The sequence below is a fragment of the Nelusetta ayraudi genome, unplaced genomic scaffold (genome assembly GCF_046127955.1).
Source record: "Nelusetta ayraudi isolate G7.1 ecotype Tasmania unplaced genomic scaffold, CSIRO-AGI_Nayr_v1 ptg000002l, whole genome shotgun sequence".
Lineage (NCBI taxonomy): Eukaryota > Metazoa > Chordata > Actinopteri > Tetraodontiformes > Monacanthidae > Nelusetta > Nelusetta ayraudi.
Window position 1 is genome coordinate 2959427 of NW_027466052.1, and position 23184 is coordinate 2982610.

Genomic DNA, 23184 nt, shown 5'->3' on the forward strand with positions numbered 1-23184 from the left:
TCTTTTCTTTTCTTTTCTTTTCTTTTCTTTTCTTTTCTTTTCTTTTCTTTTCTTTTCTTTCTTTCTTTTCTTTTCTTTTTTCTTTATTTTTATTTTTATTTTTATTTTTTATTTTTTTACATTCAAACATGCATGCATGTTCCTGGAAGCAAGCAGCAGATGGTGAACCTGGACCGGGGTGGGCAAACTTTTTGACTTTTTGATTCGACAGAGGCGCTGGAGCAGGAGCAGAGGAGCAGAAAAAAGATATAGAAATGGTTCTTAAAACACTGGGGGGAAAAAAGATGAAATACAGCTATTATGTTACTTATTTACTATTAAAACGATTTCCTCAAGTTTGGCCGGCCGGAGTAAAAAGCTTAATGGACCGCATATGGCCCACGGGCCATAGTTTGCTATAGTTATCTTCTGTCAAAAAGTCAGCAGAAGACGTTTAACTGTGGCGGTTTCGGCTAATGCGCATGTGACGCATATGTGTTTCCGGTCAAGCTGGAGCGCCGTGACCTCCAGTCAAGATCAGCACAGCATCAAACACACATGCTCAGCCTCTGTCACTCTTCTGTTCCGCTCTGTTCCCCCGGGGCAGCCACGGAGGCTGGAGAGTCGAGCACACAGTGAACCTTTTAATATGGACCCAAACAAGTTTTGCTTCAACCCCGAACATGGAACAAAGCAAAACTTAACACTATAAAATAAATAGCTTCCTAGTGCACAATCATATGTAAAATCATATTAAAATGTAATAATAAAAAAACTGAATATAAATAAAAAATTGTATGCCTCTTTTTAATTAGAAGCTTTCTGATTTGAATTTCAACAGTAACCCTTTTACACAGGCTATAATTACATTAAAAATTAAATAACAACAATAAACCAATTAAGTAAGAATATCCTTCAATGAACGTCCTGTGCTGATTGACATGCCAGAATACCAGCACAGCATTCTGCAATGTACCACTACCTGTACAATACCTGCGAGCCAGCTCTAGTAATGATATAACATTTATATAAATATAGATATGATTTAATCAAAATAAAAATTACAGAATTAAGTGTGATATGATTTACAACTGGCCATCAGTGCATAGGTGCCACGACTTTTTGCTCAGCAGATAATTTGTGAGCTCAATGCTTTATTTTCAGTGAATCAGCTCTTCCAGGTGACACGCATTATCCAATTTAGGACAAATTACAACTGACAGCATTTCTCTCAGAGCACTTTTCGTGGAAAAAATATTCACGTTTTCCTGTGTCCCGTGTCTTGTGGTGATTTGACTTCCTGCGATTGGAAGTAGCTTTCCAAAAAGAATTCCTTTTGTTTTCCCGCCGTTTTTTGTTTGTGTTCCGCCTTCCCTCCAGAGCTCAAACCGACACAATGAGAGTTTCCCCCGCTTCCTGAACCTCTTCCTGGTTTTTCAACATGAAGGCGGCCGAGCTGCCACTGAATACTGAAGACGCAGCTGGAGTATTTTTTTTCCTTTTAGCTGGAGGAAAACGAATAGCTATGTGCGCACCTATGGCGACGTACTGAAAAGGGACAGTTCACCTAAAAGTGAGAGTTCATCCTTTTTCTGTTCACCACTGCGTTGATGGGAGGCGATGGACTCGATGCAGCCACCACAGAAGAAGAACACTACATGTCGCCTGCACACACTCAAACACATAGAGGGAGCGAGAAAGAGAGAGAAACCTAACCAGTAGTGCCAGTGCAATGTTTGAACATGGATTTAAGAACATGAATATTTGGTGATGAACTTGTCCAGGGTGTCGCCCTGCCTTCGTCCAAGGACAGCTGGGATTGGCTCCAGCAGTATTGAAGATGGATGGATAGATGATATTTGATGATAACCAGTCGACAATATTAAATGCCAGATCGCCAATATAGACAAAACAAATGAGAAAAGCAATTGGTTCAGTCCATGTTTCAGGTAATTGGACATTTAATTTCAGAAAAAAAGCACTGATGAGTTGTTTACATGTGTATCTAAAAAAAAAAAAAATGTTCTGTAACAACTGCTAGAGGCAGAAAGAAGGAAAGCTCGTACACAATTTCACCTTTAACTCAACTTGTTTGGGTTTCTTATTTCAACCCTGTCCCTGTTCAGTTGAGACTAAATTGTGCACAATTCACCTGCTAATGTTAAATATTCATCCAAAAGACTCTTTTTTTTGAGTATTTTAAAATGACAAAGTTGTCCATGTGAATGTATGTATACAAGAGAAAAAAATAAAGTTCATTTTAAAAGTATTACTAGTATAGTAGAACAGCTAAGATGACACTGACATTGAGTAGCTGCAGTTTATTAAATCAGTCTAACAATCTAGTTGACCTAAGTGTGTTTTAACAGTGATTTTTTTTGTGTCTATGTGTGTTTGTAGGGGATGAAGGGGCGGGGTCAAGGGGGGGGGGGTCCCTGGAAAGCGAAATTTTAAAACATCACATTATCAGGGGGTGGCAATTTCATCAAAGTGAATTTCACAACTTGCTAGGAACAGAATCAATAAACACACGAGAGAAAGTGCAGTGAATGTAAACAGGAAAACTTCCGCTGGTGCGTGTGGTCAGAGACGGTACTGCAGCTGTGAGGCGCCACACGTCTTCTTCTTCTGTGCAAAAAAAAAGCAAACAAACAAAACAAATAGCACAGCTGGAGGAAAAAAAACCAAACAGTGTGCATATTTAGCATAGAGGACGAAGCACCGGACGTCACTCCTCCCCTCTCTTTGGCTCCTGGCTCGGCCCGGGAACCACCTCCACCGAGAGCACCTCCTCCCCCGCCTGCCGGGACGTCATCCTGATGACCACCGAGCTGTCGGCCGCCTGGGACACGGCGTCGTCGGCATCGTGGTGAGGCGCGGTGGTGGGAGGGACTGGAGAGCGGCGATGTGTTGGCGAGGGCGGAGTCACCGGGGCCTGGGAGTGATGGCGAGATGGCAGTCAATGGTTAGCCAACCATCAATCACCATTTAATATTGCCTCGTGGGCCAAATGTAATTAAACTGCAGGTCAAATTTGGCCCACAGGCCAGAGTTTGACCATATACGGACTGTTGAACTTTTTAATCCGGCCCGCTAAGCTTGAAGAAATGATATTAATAGTAAGTCATATAATAGCTGTATTCCATCCATTGTTTCAGTGTTTTAAGAGTCATTTCAATAAAGAGCTAACTACCGTGGGGCTTCAAAGACACATACAGTTGATGTAAGTTAGCTTGTTCATTTTCAATTGACATTAAAGCACGCTTTCGACATATCCCATATTTCCTCCTATGAGGTGGCTCCAGTGCTATAGTCTATGTGATATGCAGGTATACACAGTATAACCACTTGAAAAGGTTCTGAATTACCGTACAACCACTAAAGAATTGCACAATGATATATATCGGTGTGGGTTTTTTTTTTTTTTACCCAATGTTCACTTTCCAGTTTAAAAATGTGATTAAAAGGATGTTTTATGTTCTAATATGTTTGAGAGTCAGCCATTGCTTTGGTGCCGCTTTCATGATTTTGTGTTGTAGCTACAGATGTGTACGAGACAGGGGGGATCAGAGTATAACCACTAGAATAAACTAGACTGCACCACTGGGTGGGTCACCAAAACATTCCATACATCTGCTCCTGCTCTGGCAACTAAAGTTTGCCCACCTGGGGACGTAGTCTCGTTAACAAATAACATTCTTTCAAGGTTGCTGCTCACCTCTGAGCCGTCGGCCGGTCTGTAGGTTCCCCTCAGCTTGGCGAAGGTTCCTTCGATTCCCACCTGCTCCGTCACCTTCAGGGCGGCCTTGAACATCTTAGGCGTGTCAGGTCTGGGCGGGATCACCTCCTTGGCCGCCTTCCCACCGTCCTCCACCTCCGGCTTTGCGTCCTTGGTCAGCATCGTCCTGCAGACGCACAGAGACGTTGGTCAGAGCGACGTGCCACCGCAGCTACTCAGTGCTGTTTTGGTGGCACCTGCTACCATACCAGAAGCTGCAGCACGTCCATCCACCCCGCAGCACCACCATGGTCTGACTGGCCCAGACAACAGAGGCGCAGCTCCCAACCCATGGAGCTCCGCCTCCGCTGTCTGCGGCGTGACCTGAGCCGGCAGATTACAGTTGCCGTCTAATCCCATCCAGGACGGGACAGACGGAGGCGCAGGCGGAAGGAGGCCACCAGTGCAACATGTTAATCTCCACCCAGTCGGCAGGTGACCCAGGCCACAAATCAGTCGCCACTCGCTGGGTTCAGCTTCGGGTGCAAGAATGCAAATTTTCAGGAGTTTTAGGAGTGATATCAGTCGGTCGACATTATCAGGCCAACATTAAACTGATTCTGTAATATCTGTAAGTGTTGTTATCGGTTACTCCAACTACTATGAATACCAGATAGCATAATGTCAGCATTGGAATAAATGCTTGTGAAGTCCTGAAACCTTTTGTGGTGGACGATTGACGACCTCATCAAATTGTGGCTTGGAAGTAAAACAACATGGAGTCCGAAATCGCCCCCGACTGACAATATAGTGACTATATAGGGACTGTTATGCGTTTTTGTAGTGGTGCTGACCCATAGGTGGACAAGATAAAAGCCACGCATTTTTTTTTTTACGTTAGAGGATGCTTAATAGAATGTGTACTGGTCACCAAAATGCATGTATATGTGCAAACTGATTTATATATTAAATTATTAATATATTCATTACCTGCTTGCTGACTGGACATTTTATTAATGTGACCGCGAGTAAGCCAAGAGTAGTTTCTTTTTTTAATTTGGCTAATGATCGTCTATATAGTTGGCTACATATAACTCCCCATATAGGGAGCAGCGAGCAGGGAACGAGTGGGTGATTTTGGACACAGCACATGAGTTTGTGGCTAGCCGCGGCAAACAAGCTCACCCGCTTGTTGCCACACAAAATGTCCTGTTTTCTCGATTTTTTTTTTTTTTTTAAGTTTACCCTGCAGATACAAAATCACAATCAAATATTTCCCTGATGTTGTGAATGGATTTCTCCACTCCGCCAGGCGCCCTGGAGCCAGGCAGCGGCACCGCGCTGCTCTTACTTGGCCTTCTTCCGGAGGAGCTTCTGGGACTCGGGGTAGTGCACCAGGATCTCCGCCAGGTCCTTCTTGTCCAGGATGAAGAGGTTGGCGAAGCCGTGCGCCTTCACGTTGGCGGTGCGCCGGTTCCCTCCGCCCCCCGCCAGCAAACTGACCAATGACAGACGAGAGCGGCGGAGCACCCGTCACCTACTGTTTCTTACGGGACCAATCATCACATCTGAAGCATTTGAATCACAATGAAAGGGCTACTGAAGTGTTTCTTTCAAGTGGGTCTGTTCACCGCCGCATGTCAACAGCTGATCAGCTGACCTGATCTCCCCGAACACTGATCCAGCTCTGATGGTGACAAAGACCGTCTGCAGGTCAGGACCGCCCACCACCTGAACCTCGCCCTGCTTGATGATGTACATCTCCCTGCCGATCTCACCCTGCACACACACACAAAGAGTGATGAACACAGGCTGCAGGAGTCAAGGTGTGTGTGTGCATGTCTGTGTGTGTGTGTGTGTCCTCCACCTTCTTGCAGACAAAGTCTCCAGGCAGGTAGACGACAGATTTGAGTCTCGTCAGCAAGTCGAAAACCATCTGACGGTCGCAGCCCTGGAACACAGACAGGCAGACTGTTGTTTTAATGGCTTAGATGTCAATTCATTCATTCATTCGTATATTCATTCCTTCCTTCATTCATTCATTCATTCATTCATAAGTGACTCTGAGCACCTGTAAGAGCGCTTTATAAATAAAATAAATAAATAAATAAATAAATAAAATTATTATTCATTCATTCATTCATTCATTCAGTCTTTCGTTCATTTTCAACACCTGCTTCTACCTCAGCCTTCTTCCCCATGTACTGTCATGTATGCTTATCATTTGATGGTATTGTATAGAATATAAAGTGTTAAAGCAGTAGAGCTTGTTTTGATTGTTTCATTGGATTTTGAGAACATATTTTACCAATGGCCTTATATCCTCATATTGACCTTTCATCATGACATTAGCAGTAGAACTCCAGAATGAATCGTTTCATAATGACTATTTTTTTTATTTTCTCATCTGATCGGCTCTCTTTCAGCACCTCAATGAATGAATGTTGTGTCTCTTGACCACTCGTAGACTCAACTGTCATTCGCATCTTTGGTTTTTGTCCCCTTACAAACAACATTACATGCACAGCGCAGCCTCATCCACCAGAGGGCGCCAGATATCCCCGAGGCAATTAAAGAAAAAAAGAAAGAAAGAAAAAGAAATAAGCTCCGATTGTCGAGTCATGTGACCAACCTGAAATAGCGCCACTTTGCTGACGATGGCGTAGTTGACGTCCACGGCGATGTCCAGCCTCATCTTGGCAGGGAGTTGCATTAGCAGCTCCTGCTCATCTGCAAACAGGAAGTGCTGTAAAGTCACCGCCACATGTGCAAAGGTTGCTAAAAACTGCGGCTGCAAAATTATACATTTAATTTACCCAACAAAGCACTTTCTTAAGTATAGATCTGATTTGTCTGAATTATGTGTATTCTCTATGTTTTTGAATCCTTATGTGGAATTAAGTCAAAACTGCAAAATACATGTATTTTTCTATACTGAGAGAAGAATTATGGAAAGAAATCATATATATTTTGATATATGTTTTATATCTAATATGGAAAATTTCATGTTCACAAATGTTAGTGATCGAAAAAAAAACCCCCAACAACAAGACCTCCAATTCAAGAACGACCTGAAAATATATTGGACTGATAAATATAGACTTAATTATGAAGGCTTAAAATCCTCTATCTAGGTTGAATATGTAAACCCCTTTTCTGCTTTTGTTGTAGCTATTGGTCATTTTTCTCAAGACAAAAAAAAAGACACAAAAAAATAGAACTGCGGCTGCTTACCCAGCATGCCCTGGCTCTTCCAGGTGTAGTCATACCAGGTCTTGATGCGGTTCTGGACCTCTCGCGGGATGTTGTAGGAGTTCATGTACTTGACGCTGCTGTCCATGCAGGCCCGGTAGTAGTTCTCCCCGGCCGTCGCAGCCCCAACCACGTCTCGCATCTGACGGGGAAGGGAGGGGAGTGGTGGGGCTGCTCACACTGCACTTTCAATCAGAACATTCTAACCACAGTCGAAGCGGCAAGGCGGTAAAGTTCTCCCACCTGACCAATCATGATGGAGAACGCAAAGACGCCAACAAAGTAATTGATGAGCTGGAAGCAGATCTCAAAGACGGTGGTGGGATCCGGCAGGCCGCCAATGGTGATTAGCGTCTTCACCGCAAAGTAGTAGCAGCGGATGTAGCTGCAGAGGCACAAGTCAACAGTCTGTCAACACTGGTGTGATGGCCAGCAGGGGGCCTATGGCTAGTAAGTACCGGTTGCACTGCTGGTCACTCTAGTAATCGAGCTATTCTAGTAATTCATCTAGCTTCATCAAACCAAGATAAGTATTATCTATACCTGCATTTTGTATCATTGCGTTTTCTTTGAATACACGTGAAACTAACTGCGTTGTCACGCGATCTTGCAATCCTCGCGTGAACCGATCGAGCCGCCGTGCTAGACGTCATGCTCCGAAACGCATTTGGTGTGAGAGGGTACAGACAGGCGGAGGCACTTTTGGTGTGAATTGGGGGCAAAAGGAAGGAAATGAAGAATTGAGGCTTTTACCTCCAGGACTGGAGAAAAACTCTGGGCCTCCTAGCGGGACTTGTTCTGCTAGCAACAAGCTAAGCTGCAGCGACGTAGCCACGTAGCATGCACTCATAACTGACCTCTAACCTGGTCACATCTCATCACCTCAAAACGTCACAACCCTCAGTGGGGAAGGTCTCCAAGGGCCGTCTCTGATTGGACGAGCCTGCCTTCTCACCAACACCTGGTCCACACCACGGGAGGTTCTGGCGGTTCTTACGCGTTGCCTTTGCCATTGTAGACCCACTTGGTGGAGCCCAGTCCCTCATAGTCGGAGCCCCAGTAGAAGAGGCAGGCGTTGATGTGCAGAGAGTACAGCAGGTAGGTGGAGGTCCGGATCACCCTGACGCAACAACAACAACCACAACAACGTTCAGACTACAGCGCCCCCACTGTGTGCCGTCGCCTCTCTTGTGCAATGATGGCGTGCTGACCTGTAGACGTAAGCCTTCTTCATCACGGCTTCCATCCGGTCATTGAACTCGAAGAAAACCTGGTACTGAGAGGAAGGAGAGCAAAGCCAGCGGGTCAGGACTTTTTTCTTGGGACGACCCCACCCCACCCCACCCCACACCCATCTTAGCAAGAAGTTCTTTCCATTTCTTTTAAAATCCTTCGTTTTCTCGCCAATTTGGTGAAAAAATTCAATCGTCATCTAGTCTGTGATCTATACTGGCACCTGAATCCCCCGGAAACAGACGGATGGAGAGACAGACAGATGGATGAGCCATTCCCACCTTCAGCAGCCGAGGGAAGCGCAGCAGAGAGTTGACACCGGTGAAGTAGTAGAACACCTCCATTGGAAACAAACTGATGACGTCCGTCTGTCGACACACCAATCAACACACGACACGACATCAACAGGCTAGCGGGATATATAGCGGCCATATTGAAGAGGCGCCACCCTGTGGTGTGGAGGGGCGGAACACTCTAGTTCCCGCCTCACCTTGAATCTCTCCGTGGTCATGTAGTTTTCTCTCATCGCCTTCGGGTCACACTGGAAGTCAAGAGAGGAAAGTTTGTTTCTGTCAGACCTGAGCTGAAACTGGAGCGGAGTGCAGCTCCGCTAGCGGCTCACTCACCACGATGTCGCCGCCACGGACGAACTGCAGCCGGGGCTGGAAGACCAGGATGTCGAGGATGTAGATCAGGTCGCAGGTGTAGTCGGCCAGCAGCCACAGGTGGATGTTCTCCGCGGTCTGGTAGGGGAACGCCCAGCGGACTGGGATCAGCCACACATTCCAGTTCCAGGCCGCCACCACCAGGAAGAGCCAGAGGACGTAGACCAGATCTGGAGGGGCGGATAAATAGCCACGACTGAAGCTAACGAGCAAACCGATCATCGTCTGCTTTTTATTTGTCTTTTTAAAGGTTTGTCGGCATCAGTTTCGGTTTCTGTTACTTCGTTGGATGACGTGATTTGAAAAAAAGTCAGAATATAAAACAGTTTGAAGTTGGAGCAGAGATGGCAGCCATCTGAGATCTAAGATCAGTGTGATGTCATGAGCGCGTGCAAGTGTGCGGGTCTGACCGGTGAACGGGTCGATGCTGGAGGGGAAGCGGTACTTCAGGATGACCTGCAGCCAGGCGGGCAGAGCAGGAAGCTTAACTCTGGGGATTTTCACCGGATGTCCCAGGATGCTGAAGGGCAGCTCGAAGTCCTTCAGCTCTTCCTCTTTCTCCTCTTCTTCTGCTGCCGCTGGAGCATCAAGCTTCTTCTCCCCATCCGGGGGAGGAGGTGGTGGAGGAGGTGGAGCTTTGCTGGACGCTGGAAAGGTGGGAAGTAGAAAAGTACAAAAAACTTTGTTACTGTACTTAGTACATTTGTCAGGTATCTATACTTTACTTGAGTATTTCTTACTGCAACAACTTTTTACTTTGACTCCCTACATTGTTACGGAAATATCTCTACTTTCCACTTCCTAAATTGGGAAAACACGCTCATTACTTTTGTTTTTGAAATATACAAATTCTGTTCAAAGTAATTCACTCAACATTATAGTTGTTGTTGCTTGAAGTGGAGCTATTCGAACTAATATTAGAGTTCCTTGGCTTTGAGGTCACTGTTCATTCATTTTTGTACTGAATGTAGAAAATAACATTGGTTACATTGGAAATAATCCAGTATGACTCACTGGTCAGAACTGTTGCTGATAAGAATTTGGTTGTGCTGCAGTTGAAAAAGAAAAACTGTTGTATCAAGAGCAGCAAAGCTGTTAAAAATGACCAAGATGCTCATGCAAGACCTCTGACCTCTGGTCATTTTAGTCCAGATTTTTCTGTCACAACTTTTTCATTTATGCAAAATATCAACAAATGTATTGTTTCATTCATGGCAAAAAAAAAGTCATGTTTATTTTTTACTTCAGGACATTTCAGAACCTGTACTTTCATTTGAGTAAAAGAGTGGCATCAATACTTTTTTTTTTTTACAGAAGCATCTGACTCCACCTCTAGGAGTCACCATCAGACTGCTGTTGGTGCTCAGTGGAATGTGTGCTGAGAATCTTTGTCACCGGCTGACTGACCCTCCTCCTCCTCCTCAGACTCGTCCGGGTCCACCAGCCGCTCCCTCTGCCGCTCCGTCCGGCCCTTGAAGAGGCCCACCAGCTGGTAGAGCCGGTCCTGGATCACCACGCTGCCAACGCTGGCTGCTGACAAAGGGCGCCTCCTGCAGGGCAGAGGAGGACATGAGGGACACAGGCCAGCGAGGCGGCTGCCAGGCCGACCGGCACTGCGTGCGTTTGATTCTTACTCATCTTCCGCCCTCAGTAGGTCTCCCTGATTGGCTCTCAGTGGCTCCTCCCCCTCGTCGAGGAACTCGCTGGCCGAAAGACTGGAACAGTCAGAAGACCAGAAAACAACTCAGTCAACGCTTCCAATGTGCCGGCTCGGATTGTGGCTGTCATCAAGCAACAGGTCACCTGATGGGCAGGTCGGGTGCCGCCTTTGGCCTGGGCGGTTCAGGAGTGGTGATGATTTGGGGAAGGTTCAGAAGATCAGCGCCCGGCTCCAGCACAGCAGCGCCTTTACAGCAGGGGACGGTTGAGTTGGCCATCCAGAGTGAAGCTAACGTTAGCCTCAAAGGATAACAGGCCACGAGAAAGGACGCTAACTAGCTTCCCGTCAGAGCTTCTAGGAGTAAATGTGACTGACCTCTAACAACATTTTTAATAAAACATAAACTAAAGACTACAAATTAGAAATGGCAGAAATATCAATAATAATAAAAATAATAATAAATAAATAATGAAAGTCAATGCTTCGCTGCAAATGTGTATGGGTTCTGACAGTTTAATGTTTTCTCAGGTCGTCTCACTATGCTATAAATGTCTCATGATCTGATCTGAGTCTAAACAAAGCGTTAGAGCCAAGCTAAGCTAAGCCAAGCTAAGCTATGCTAAGATAAGATAGCAACAAGCTGCATGGGAAATATGGAAGCTGTGGAGCTCCAGTTTCTGCACATTGATCAAGAACGTTGGACTGCAGTGTTTTCACTGGAACATCAGATATCTGAGTTCCGGCTGGAGCTCGTGAAATGAATCTTGCTTAAATCCCTCAAAGTCTTCTTGACATATTGACTATATCACATTGGTTGCGCCATCTGTGGCACATGACTCCGAACTCCAGTGTCTGCTTGCTGTCAACTGGTCACCCAGCAGCAGTGTGTGATGGGAGTGTTTGGGCACTTTAGGAACGTTGGTCTTTGGCTTTTTTTTTTAGCTGCGTGTGAGCGGGTCAAAAAGCTGGCGAGGTTGCTAAGTTAATGCGCCTGACGACGCCATCGTAGCAGCGGCGGGCCAGCAGGGGGAGCCGTCGCAGCCGGTCCAGGGCCGGTGATGCGGGGAGGAAGGGGCGGAGCATCAGCTTCCTACAGCCGTCGAGACCCTGAGCGGCAGCAGGGAATCGCTGCAGGAAGCTTTTTATTAGCGGCGAGCGAATGTCGGCAACTGGCAAGAAGGAAAAAAACCCAAAACAAAACAGAGAAATGTGAGACTAAAGCGAGGCAGAGGCACAAAATGACTTTCTTGCATTAAAGGTGAAGTGTGTAATATTTGTAGATTTTGAGAAGAAACAGCGACATGAAGTGGTTCGTTTTTAGATTGCAGGGATCTTACGCTCACCATCCCCCTCCTGAGCTTGCCAGGCGTTCACCCTAATTATGAAACGCGCTGTCAGGAAGCTGAAGTGTCCACACCAGGCTTCCTTTAAAATATGTCTGTGCAAGATGGTGGCTAACTGGGCGCCCATGACCCTTGAACTATGCATATTATTATTCATATAAGAACCGTTTCAAGGCCAGGAAAACCAATTCCATTTTTTTGTAATGTGATTATACACTTTAATTTAAGTATTTATGGGCTGTATATTAAGGTATTACTAATATTAAGGCATTACTAATATCATAAAAATCATAAATCAGACCAAATTTCACACACCAGACCTTTGACATGCGCCTGATGTTTGCAGTGAGAATCTCTAAGTCAACATTTCTTTGATAAAAAGAAAGAGACCCGACAGTGGCGCCGCTCTGCCTGCAGCTGTAAAGCCCCCCGACGGCCATCAGACGGCTACGCTGAGACTACAAGCTGCTACTGAGAAAACGACGTGAGGTTTTAAAAATGTGACGGCTTTTCAACTGAGACGGTTCTCACCTCCACCTCCGTCCTGTCCTGCTGCTGCGTCCTGTACGAGGCGGAGACACACAGGAAACAACGCGTGAGTGTCATCACTGTTGTCGGAGCAGCCAATCAGAGTGCAGCGGCTGTGTCTGACCTGAGGTTTGCTGGAAGCCCCCGGGTCCTCCCCAGCTGGCGTCCCGGGACTCTCCAGGTCCCGCCTCTCTGACGGTGGCTCCGCCTCCGTCGTCTCCCTGCTGGGGAAGAACAGAAGGGAAGTTGAAGGGGCCGATTCTACCAGCGCGCACCTGTTTTTGCTCTTGTGTCATGTTTTCGGAGCTCACCCGTCGGACGGGGCCTCGTCCTCTGGTCTCTCCGTCGCTCTGGTCTCCTCGGGGCCGTCCACGATGGTCTCCTCGGGGCCGTCCACGATGGTCTCCTCGGGGCCGTCCACGCTGTCCTCCCGTAGCGTCTGCAGCCTGAACAGTGAGCGGCAGGAAGCAGGAAGTCTCCGTCAGACACTTCACAACCAGGATGAGCATATATTCATACAGTAGGCGGCCAGCCGACGTTAGCGCCACGGCAGGACTCACTCGGGCTCGTCCTCGGCATCCTCCTCCAGGATGTTGGGCAGCCTGTGGGCGGCGACAAAGAAAAGGGGGCGTGGTTAGGGCCAGCCAAGGGAAACGCCCCAACATTGTCTCGCCGTCAGTCCGGGTCCACTTACGGCTCGTTGGGTTCCGGCGCCGGCGGTGGCGAGTGCAGGAGGATCCGGGCTGAGTGCTCCTCCTCCAGCTGGCGGACGGCCTCCGCCGCCGCCCTCCTGGCCATCTCCTCGGCCGCACGGGCCGCCTCCACCCGATCTCGCTGCATCCTAGTGGGTGGGGCCAAAAGTCAGGTAACAGGCTGGGGGAATGTGACTACCGCTGCTACCTTTAAGTTATTATTTTAGGAATTTTGGAGGAATATCTTCACCAATTTTGATTTGTAATTATTGAATAGTAGGAAGAATAGTCTTCACACTGTGAAAACTAATGGAGACCCTTACTAAACAAACAACGAATAGACAATAAACCTGTGTTCCACCGCGGCCACGTCGGCTGGAGGCTCCTGGTCCACCTGCAGCCAAACACACATCGTTTGGATTGTTTCTCCAAAGTCTCAGTTGACAAACTTCCGGACCAATCGGAATCCAGGCTTGGCCTCACCTCCTGCTGCTTCTTCTCCTGCTGCGGCTCCTCCTGCTGCTCCTGTTCCAGGTCCTCCAGCACCAGGGCTGACTCCTGCTGCCCGATGCTGACTAGACACCGCAGGGCAGGAGAAAGTGTTTTCTCTTCAATAGCCATTCTTTTTTTGTTTTTTTTTAGAATTTTAACCAGTGTGTGAAATAAAAGAGGGTCCGGGGAGGTCGGACCCCCCTCCGATTAAGCCATTAGACCCCCTGAAAGCCTCAAAGCAAAATTTCAAGGGGGTCTCATATACATGATTGTCACGAATGGTCACTGAAATGCCTTTAAGATCTTCCTGTCCAATATTTAGTATTTTAAAAACATTATTATTATTATTATTTTTTTTGCCAAGCAGAGTCGGCGAGTCCTGTAACACAAACGATACTTGTGTGTATGTGTCTGTGTTGTTATGCAGGCCACAGACACTGACTTTATGGCGTGCATCCATAAAATATTGTCAGGTTACTGTGGCCTCCTGTGTGTTTAAAAATTTACAGTTAAGTTAAAAATTTAGTGTAGTATTGAGACAGACCTCGAATATTGACAGGTATTTTGCACAGTGATTTTAACCCTGAAAGTGAATTATCAGGATCTGTACAACCTGACCAGTGGGGAATGGAGCCTGTACGGAGGCACTTTGTAAAAGTGGACCAATCAGATTTTGGACTTCCTGCTGAGTTTTAGAGTTTGCAGAGCCTCTCGGTGCAGCCGGGACTCTTGCCCACATCCACCCTGGAATTCTCCGGTCCAAATCGTTTTACTCTGGCTTCGATCTCCCCCGCCCCAGCCCACCGTGACCCCAACACTTCTGCCGACACTGATGCTGTCACAGCCGCAGCCCCCTGACTGGCCCCGCCCTCCCCTTTTCCCCGAGGATACTGATGGGTCACATCAACACGCCGGCCGGCTGAAAACGATTCAGACTTGCCAAGACGGACGTGACAGAAGCGTGCACCTGTCCCACACTGAACCCCACCACAACAAAAGTAAAACTTTGTTTCATGCCTTTATTTTATTTCCTTTTGTTTTGTTTTATTTCTATTGTGTCTCAACAGGAAAAAATGCTCTGCATCAAAAGCAGCTGCGAAAAAGCTGAAGTGACTCTTGGAGTCCACAACGGTGGCTAACAGCCGGACTGAAGCAGCTGGAAACACTCTGGCAATTTAGCTAACGCAGCGGGCGCGAACCGCCGACTCGGTTGAGTGGGCATTTTGGCAGCTGCTGTCGGCGTCGGCGCCTCGGACGAGCTCGTCCTTCTCCTTCTGTTCTAAGGGGCTCCGGCCGCCCCTCCCCCTGCAACAGAAGGACCAGAACAGCCCGTTAGCGTGTCGGTGCCGACGACCGCTGCCAAGACCCAACAACCCAACAACCTGCCAGACGGAATTGTCAATTTTGCCAATGAGCTCTTGGAATTTTGTCACAGCCGATCTACGTCACGGCTACGACGACCAACAGCAGCGACTCCTTCTGACTGTTGCTGGTTTTCACAAAGCTACTATGTTCCAACACAGCTAATGTTAGCTAGCTATCGCCAGGGTTGCCAAACCGGGAGCATGGCATTGGTCCGACCTCCCATTACTCCGACAAATTGCCCATTGGTCCGACCTCCCCTAACCCTAACCCTAACCCTAACCGCAACCCTAACCGCAAATGGGAGGTTGGACTATTGGGTAATTTTTTGGACTAATGGGAGGTTGGACTAATGGGCACGTCCCGCCAAACCACCATTGAATCAATAAATGACAGAGCGCTTTATACCAACATTTACAGTAATCTTACTGCTAGCCCTGTAATGTTTTACAAGGCACACTGCACCACCTGATAGCTCACCTTTTGTTGGCGGGCAAAAAGGGGCCACCCTAGCTAACGCTAGCACGTGACTGGCTAATTGCTGTTCAGCTAGCGTTCTTCATCGAGCTCAGATTCCTAATAGCACTTAACAGCGTTTCCAACATTGGCATGACTGGGGTAAATGTGTCTCTGATGTGAGATACTTTTTCCTGTGACACTCTTGCTAGCAAGGCCACTATTAGCCACCTAGCTTGGCAATATGCCAGTTGAACAACATGACATTTCTTCCACTGATGTAAGCATTTGCATCCCAACCTAATTTAACCGTCTATCCTTTTTATAGACTGCAACATATTTGGATTTGGACAGAAACAGTTTTGATTATTTAGTTGGTCAGTTCTAAGTTTTGTAGTGACCAAAAGGAAGAAGCTTTGTTTTTGGAACCAGTTGCTTGGCAGTGGACACACAGAGGACAAGTTCCATTCCAGTCTCTGTCTCTAAACTGGCCTGGAGAGGAGCACCTAATGTGGAGGTGTTGCACTTACTTCTCTGCACCTGGTCGCTGTGGACGTCCTGCATGAGGGAAACAAAGGTCGGAAAGACACAGTCAGTGGCGACTCACCCGTCCGCCGCCACAACTGCTGGTGAAAAGCAGCAAAGCCGCCACTCACCTGCGTCACCACAGGATGAGGCAACATGCGGCCGATTCCATCGACGATCCAGCTGAGCACGCTGTTGACGCAACAGCAGCCAATCAAAACACACCCTGATGATGATGATGTCACATCCTGCCAGCCTGCTCTCTGCAGTTTGTCGCTAGCGCCACCGGGGTCAGTTACTACTACTGCATGTGTATATTAGGTTATGATGGGCTTGTATTCAGGTTGATGTGAGATTTTTTTGCAAGTGCATGAAGCATAACATTCAAGTTGTGGGCTGAAAGTGTTTTTTATGTACTTGGGCTGCTGCTCGGCTTCCGTGGATGGCCTGAAAAAGAGGAAGCAGAGGAGGAACGTGTTGCCGTTAGCTCACAGCTAGCAGCAAGCAAGTTAGCTTGACTCAAGTTCACGTTAAACTCTTGCAAAATGGGGGGTTAGGGGTGGGAGTAGGGTGTGGTGGGATAATGTTATTAAAACACAGGAAATATCCATTTTGCATTCCACACCAAATGACTTTTGGACAAATCTTTCAACCCAAGTGGGTTTGTTGAGGTTCTTTGGTTCAAGTCAAACATTCTGGAACTTGCTTCAGTCCTTGGATGCGATTAAAGATTCATTATATCTGATCAATAACAGAGTATCTCGTAGTAAAATCAACATAATAAAACAAAAAACATCTTACTTGTCTATGCTACAGGCTGGTTTCGGAGCTGGAGGAGGTTCTGCTGCTGGAGCCTCTTCTGACCAAAAGAAAAGAGCCAGTGAGATGATGCTTCCTAAGTAGTGACAAAGTGTGGTGGCACTGCTGTTACATACGACAGCTGTAATTAAAAATAATGTGGGAGAACCTTTGATGGAGGGAGTGACCTCGGTCTTCTGGCTGACTTCAAGCTTCAGGGGAACGTTCATCTCTGGATGTGGAACCATCTTCTCAATGCCCTGTTTGATCCAGTCCACCATACTGACGCACGCACGCACGCACGCACGCACACGCACGCACACACACACACACACACACACACACACACACACACACACACGTCGGATGGACTTCTGCAGCTCAAGATAGCTCACTGCTGACTTAGCATTAGCAAGAGGTTGTAACAAGAAACATGCAAAAGTATTGACCACACACTGTTGTTGCAGACAGTTTAGAAATAAAACCAGTAATGTCCAGTGTTTCCAAGGAAATACACTGCGCAGATTAGCGTATGGCTAAACACCGAGCTACAAGTACGCTAATTTAGGAAAAAAAAACAAGCTAATATTTAAGGGACACCTACTTGTAAGTGTTCTCAATTTAGCCTAAACATGGTTGAATTTTCAGAGAGCGCATGTGACAGTTAGAATGGCCATCTTCACTAGCTTAGTGTCATTACACACACAACACGCACCTGGGTGGGAGGGGCTTGTTGTCCACTTTGTCATCGTTTTGTTGACTCGCCGTCGGCTGAAGTTGGCAAACTAACCGGACAAGACACTTATTGAGCCATTAGCCTGTGTGTATAGGAAATATCTCCAGCCTCAGAGTCTCACCTGGTGGTTCGGCCGCGGCAGCTGGAGGTGCCTGAAAACCAGTGACATCATCACCACTAGGAATTGCGGAGGATTCACAACATCACCAAAACTCCACTGTTCACGGCCAATCAAATTTATATTTTCATCGTGAATTAAATTTCATGTTGACAAGCAACATGTTAACATGGCCAAAGCCTCCCACAGCCAAACTGTATTTAGCTTAACTGTAGTTAGCAGACTAATTTGTGTGGCTGTTGACCCGTGCTTTTGTAATATAGTGACAGAAACAGTCGCGGGCCCGGCCAACAAACCATGTTTGCTTTCTTTATGCAGAGCTAAGTCAACTTCAGCGTTGGCCAGTTGTGTTTTCATTTGTTGGGCCACCAGGTTGATGTAGCTTGCTGCAGGATCAGCTGATTTACCTGGCTGGGTGGCTCCACCGCGGCCCCCACTGGCTCTTTCCCCTTCAGGTCGGGCTGAGGAACCACCTTCTCCAGACCGTGAGAGATCCAGGCCATCACACCTTTTCTGCAGGTGGAGACAGGAAGTGAGGCCAGTCGTCTGCTGCACACGGCCTCTGACGACCAGTTACTTTTAGTAACTGGTAACTCTGCGGCTGGCATAATAATAACTCGCGGTGGTTAACGTTTTTTTGCACTGTTCACTCAAAAATGAACATTCGGAAAAGTGAGTTGCTCAAGCAGTCTGAAAAACAAAGCAGCCGAGGAGAGCCTGCCGAGTGACACTACCTCTGCCTTGGCCGTGGTTCATACTAGCAGCTTTTGCTTAGCAGCTACGGAAGTGGCTTTTGCACGGCCTCCTTCAAAAGACTAAGCATAGCGTTGACCTTCGCACGGGTTTGAAAAGCAACTCTCTATTTGGTGACAGGACGCTTGATTTGTCTGTGTAGCAGCAGAGTGTCTGGCACGGCCTCGCTGCCAGTCGTTTCTACTCACTCGTCCGCGGCTTTACTGTTGCGGCGGAGGAGGAAAGAAGAATGAGTCAAAGCAAGTGGACAAAGCTCAGGCTGTTGACGGTTCACATTCTCTGTATTTACCTGCTGGCGTTCTCCTGCTGGGAGCGCCATCAGTGGCAGGAAGCGGGAGGCAGAGACACAAACCAGACGTCACTCAAACCGGAACCAGCTGGTAACGTGACCACAGCTCAGGCCGAGAGCCTCACCTTGGTGGCGCTGTTGGCCCCACTCAAGTGTGGCGAGGTGGGCGGTTGAGGGAGGGCGTCGCTGATCCACGCCAGCGCAGTGGGCTGACAGGCGGAGGCAGCGCTGAAGGCCAAAAGAGAGGATGTTTAGCCGCATCCTACACGAAAAAAACAACTTCCTGCTTCTCTGGAAACGCTAGCTAGATCAGGCATTGGCAAACTATGGCCCAGGGGCCATATGCGGCCCCGTTAAGCTTTTTAATCCGGCACCCCCTGAACTTGAAGGAATTATATTAATTGTAAGTGATTCATAATTCATATTTCATTCATTTTTTCAGTGTTTTCAGAGCCATTTCAAGAAAGAGCCAAATACCGTGGGCCTTCAAACACACATTTTGTTGGAACTTTGCTTTTGTTCATTTTCAACTGAAAATATAGCAAATGTTTTCTACATATCCCCTGATTGGTGGTTTTCTCCTATTTGGTGGTCAACAAAACACTCCATTAAGCTGCTCCTGTTCCAGCCCCTGTGGCAAATTTTAGAACTCACTGTGGCCCACCAGTCAAAAGGTTTGCCCACTCCTGAACTAAATGTACGCTGGCAAGGCTAGGCTAGGCTAGTCCTTCATTAGCTACATCACTCTTTGCTGAACTTCTCACAGGAACCACACCCCAGGCATCAGCGGGAGGCCAGTCCCTGGTTTGAGTTAGTATTTGGTTCCTGCTCATCAGATTTACAGGAAACCAGATGTTGTTTGTTGTTCCTGGTTATGAAGTTCAGAATCATTTACTTTGACTCTTTCTTTCATTAGGACCCAAAGGAAGTCAAAAAAGAAAAGAGCATTCAGTAAAGCTTGACCTCAGCGTGCTGCACAGTGTGGCCGCTAGCTAACCGCCAAGCTAACCACTAGGTAAATGCTAGCGAGCCGCGTGTCAGATGCGACCTGACGTCTGGTCACTATTGTAACATTGATTCTCGTCTCTGTAGAGCTCACCTGTTCCCCTCCGCTCCCCGGGCCTCCGGCTTGGGTTTGTCATCTCTGGGGGCTGTCAAGAAACAGCAGGTGTGATTTTAAGGAACAAGAACCAAAGCCAGGACCAGACAGAACCAAACAGAACATTGGCTCTTGCCTTCATGTTTGACTTCGTCTTGGAATGTGACTCTTTTCTCCTGCTGGGGAGACGTTCACACACACTGAGACATTTCCAGAGGTTTCAGTTCTGAGGCATGGTGTAGGGAGGGGGCGGGGCTTACTGAAGCAGGAGGTGGGGCTGGTTTTGCCTCCTTCTGCTCGTCAGCCTTCTTGGGCGGGATCTCAGGTGGCTGGGGAACGACTTTGACCACCCAACTCAACATCCTGGCAGCGACACACAAACATCGGCTTCAAAACACAACTTTTGTGTTTTTGTTCTACTCATGAGGCTGAAAATTTAATTTTTTAATCATTTTTTTTTTTTTTTTTTATCAAAATGTTGAAATTTCATGCTGAACAGCCATTAAATTGGATTTCGAACCATTCTATTGGTTCTGGATAATATTTTTTTAAATATTTGTCGCACAATGACTTCTCGAAACACCATCAGGCTGCCGAACAGATGAATTCCGGTTTAAACTGGTCCTTTGTTTGTTCGTCTGGCTATCTGTGTTGTTCTCACCACTGACCTGTTTGGCTCCCTTCTGTGCTTAATGGTTTTTAGATTTGTGTCAGCTTTAATTAGCCCTTACTGTTCATGACCCTAATCCACCACAGGAGCGCAGGAAACCGCCGTGTCTCAACAGCCAACAGCTCCAGTCCCTGCTGCCCAGTTTGTCAGCGTTGAGCTAACAGCTGTTAGCTATCTTTTAGGGCAAAACAAGTCAGGTGTTGAATCAGTTAGTCATTTGGGCGTTTTTAGCAGCTCACCAGGGAACATGGTGCGTTTACCGGCCAATTAACTGGTTGGCCAGTCAATATCAACACAGTGAAGCCGCTTAACAGCTCGGCACGATTAGCTGTTAACTCTATTAGCTGCTGCCAACTAAGGCTGAGCCATCTGGGCTCCTCAAGATTCGATTCGGTTCCCATTCAGAGAGTCAGCACCAAATGTTTTCCCGCAACAAAAATCTGCTCAGTGACTGTGGCCAGAGAGTTATCTGCCGCAATCTTGGCTAGCGGTCCGTTCCCTTTAGCTTTCCGTGCGCTGTGTGTTCTGCATTTTAGCTATTGTGAAAAACAATCACTTTTGAGTATTTGCGATCGAATCATCACGTGTCGGATCGCGGTGAAGGTAACGATTCAACTGTGTGCGCACCCTGGTGGCCAACCATCTTCAAAACTGGTCACCCAAAACCAAGCAACTAGCCAGTGGGCTAGCAAACTGGTTGAAACAGAGGTAACTGGTAGAGGGCAAAGGGGGGGCCGCTAGCAGGTTAGCTACCAAGGAAACAGGAAAAACTGTGGGACGGATCTGGAATCAATGACACACCTGCACTTCCCCTTGTTCAGGACCTGCTGCCCCCAACAGAACCCCCAATAGTCTCAAACCAGAACTGCAGAGTCCAGATGAGTAGGTTCAAACACCAGCACCACTTTTCTCTCTTCTTCTCTCTCTAACTCTCTCTCTCCCTCTTTCTCCCGAAAATCCAAAGGTTCCGCGTCCACGGTTCAAACACTTGGTGCTCCTGCTCCTCTGCGGCAGGGTCCCGGTCCGGAAGGTCCAACGCAGCTATCAGAGGTCCTGCCCGGTTCCCACGGTCCTTCAGCTGGGATCCAGCAGCCCTGTGGCCAGGAGGCAGTGAGGAGCAGCGGGCGGTGCCGGCGCTGGATTACGGAGGAGCTCTAACAAGATTAGAGATGTGACGGGAGGTCGGCAGCAGGCAGGACGACCAGGAACCTTCAGACCGGAGTCCCAAAAACTGAGCTGGCATTTGCAACCCAGCCCCCCAACCCACAATCAGCGTGATATTTAACAAAACGCATGAGGCTTTTTTGGGCTCAACACTGCCACTAATGTGTTTATCCACAGGGGAGCATTGTGTCTTGATTCAGAGATCCATCTTGAAAAGCTCCAGTCTGAACCGGTAGCAGCAGGATGCAGCTGTGGAGTCTTGTTGTGTCTAGTGCGCAAAACAAAAGTGATGACCTTGATAACAAAATCAATTCATCCAAAAGCAAAAATGGATCATTCAAAGACAAAAAACAAAAACAGAAAAACAGCAGCTACTCACAACATTTTTAAGGTTTTATATAGAGTTCATCATTCCCGTCATGCCACTGCGAGGATCCAGCTGAGCCCTGCAGGGGGCGTCGCTAAGCAGCCACTGCCACAGCAGTTGTTCTTTGGCTCTGGGTCGTTTTAATGAACAAAACGTCGGATTAACACTTTAGTCCTGATGGTGTTGATGATCGGCAGCCCGGTGTGTCCTCCTCACAAGCGGCAGCAGCGTTTAGCCCAAGCACGGGCAAATAATATTAATAGTGAGTAAGTCATAAAATAGCCGTATTTCAACCACACCCACACCCTCCCAGTTTAACAGTCATTTCAATAAAGAACTAAATACTGTGGAGCTTCAAAGACATATGTTTTGTTGTAACTTTGCTTTTGTTCATCTTCAATAGATGTTAAAGCGCGTGTTTTCTACATATTTCTACAAAACACTCCATCCATCTGCTCCTGCTCCGGCTCCTCTGTCAAATTTTGGAACCCACTGTGGCCCGCGTGTCGAAAAAGCTTACCCACCCCTGGTTTAGCCACTGCTAACGCGGCCAAATGCTGACTTTGTGTGTGTGTGTGTGTGTGTGACCCGATGCCACATCGGCTCCAGGTCAGAGCTGTCAAACGTGCCCCTGAAAGGAGGATTAGCACCAGAGGCTAACGAGACTAAGCGGGCGTCAGCAGAACAGAGGATCCACCTGCAGCTCGCTGGGCTGGAGACACTTCGGACCCGAGTTGCGTCCGACACCGACCTTCATGCCCCAGGAGGCTGACGAAGGTTTTACTGCTGCTGCAGCTTCACTTCCTGTCAGTCAGCGGGACATTCAGCGACGCAGGTGGTCAACTGCGTTCCTTTGCCTGATAAGGTGGAAAAATGCATGCAGGGTGGATGGAAGGCTTGAGCACACACTGCCACCTAGTGTGCAAAATAACCGTCAATATTCGGTGGGTCCCCATCCTCCTGATTGATGACTCAGTACCAATCAAGATTTCTTTAACATGCAGAAGGCCAATAATAGCCTTATGTTTTTTTCATGGTTTTTAAGCCATGGCAGCAACATGGCTGGGAGTTCCACCTTCCAACCGCGACACATAATGTCGGGATTTGGCCAATTGTGCTGCAATAAATGCTCGAGAGGCTGGGGATGTATTACGTGACGGGCATGACGGGTTCAACTGCCCTGCAAAAGAGGGCCCTCTTGTGGTGCTACGCCAGCATTGCAGCTGATGCCACGTGATCACTTCCCCCATCGTAGCGGACGGTGCAGCATCAGCATTCGTACGAG

General features: G+C 47.5%; 1 protein-coding gene across 1 annotated transcript; it reads right to left on the reverse strand.

Annotated features, from left to right (window-relative positions):
* Positions 1-2421: 2421 nt before the first annotated feature.
* On the reverse strand, positions 2422-20060 carry LOC142887514 (uncharacterized). Its single transcript, XM_076025225.1, has 33 exons — positions 19959-20060; positions 19835-19877; positions 19699-19750; positions 18725-18827; positions 18600-18616; positions 17965-18070; positions 17561-17591; positions 17419-17488; positions 16873-16985; positions 15911-15938; positions 13554-13692; positions 13421-13464; positions 13073-13219; positions 12939-12980; positions 12690-12824; positions 12503-12599; positions 12382-12412; positions 11499-11676; positions 10243-10442; positions 9258-9494; positions 8809-9017; positions 8673-8723; positions 8464-8550; positions 8161-8225; positions 7947-8069; positions 7193-7334; positions 6932-7091; positions 6330-6427; positions 5565-5648; positions 5358-5476; positions 5049-5195; positions 3698-3884; positions 2422-2914 (listed from the first exon to the last, which is right to left on the reverse strand). The coding sequence occupies exons 1-33, from the start codon at positions 20058-20060 to the stop codon at positions 2708-2710; spliced, it is 3594 nt and encodes a 1197-aa protein (XP_075881340.1). The 3' UTR covers positions 2422-2707.
* Between the last annotated feature and the right edge of the window lie 3124 nt (positions 20061-23184).

What these genes read in the sequence shown, in the direction of transcription:
- LOC142887514 (XM_076025225.1), bottom strand. Translation starts at nt 20,060, where the DNA reads ATGTTGAGTTGGGTGGTCAAAGTCGTTCCCCAGCCACCTGAGATCCCG. An exon ending in CGGGGAGCGGAGGGGAACAG is followed by an intron (nt 18,828 to 19,698) that starts GTGAGCTCTACA and finishes TTTGGCCTTCAG; the next exon opens with CGCTGCCTCCGCCTGTCAGC. An exon ending in GGGCTTCCAGCAAACCTCAG is followed by an intron (nt 12,413 to 12,502) that starts GTCAGACACAGC and finishes CGCCTCGTACAG; the next exon opens with GACGCAGCAGCAGGACAGGA.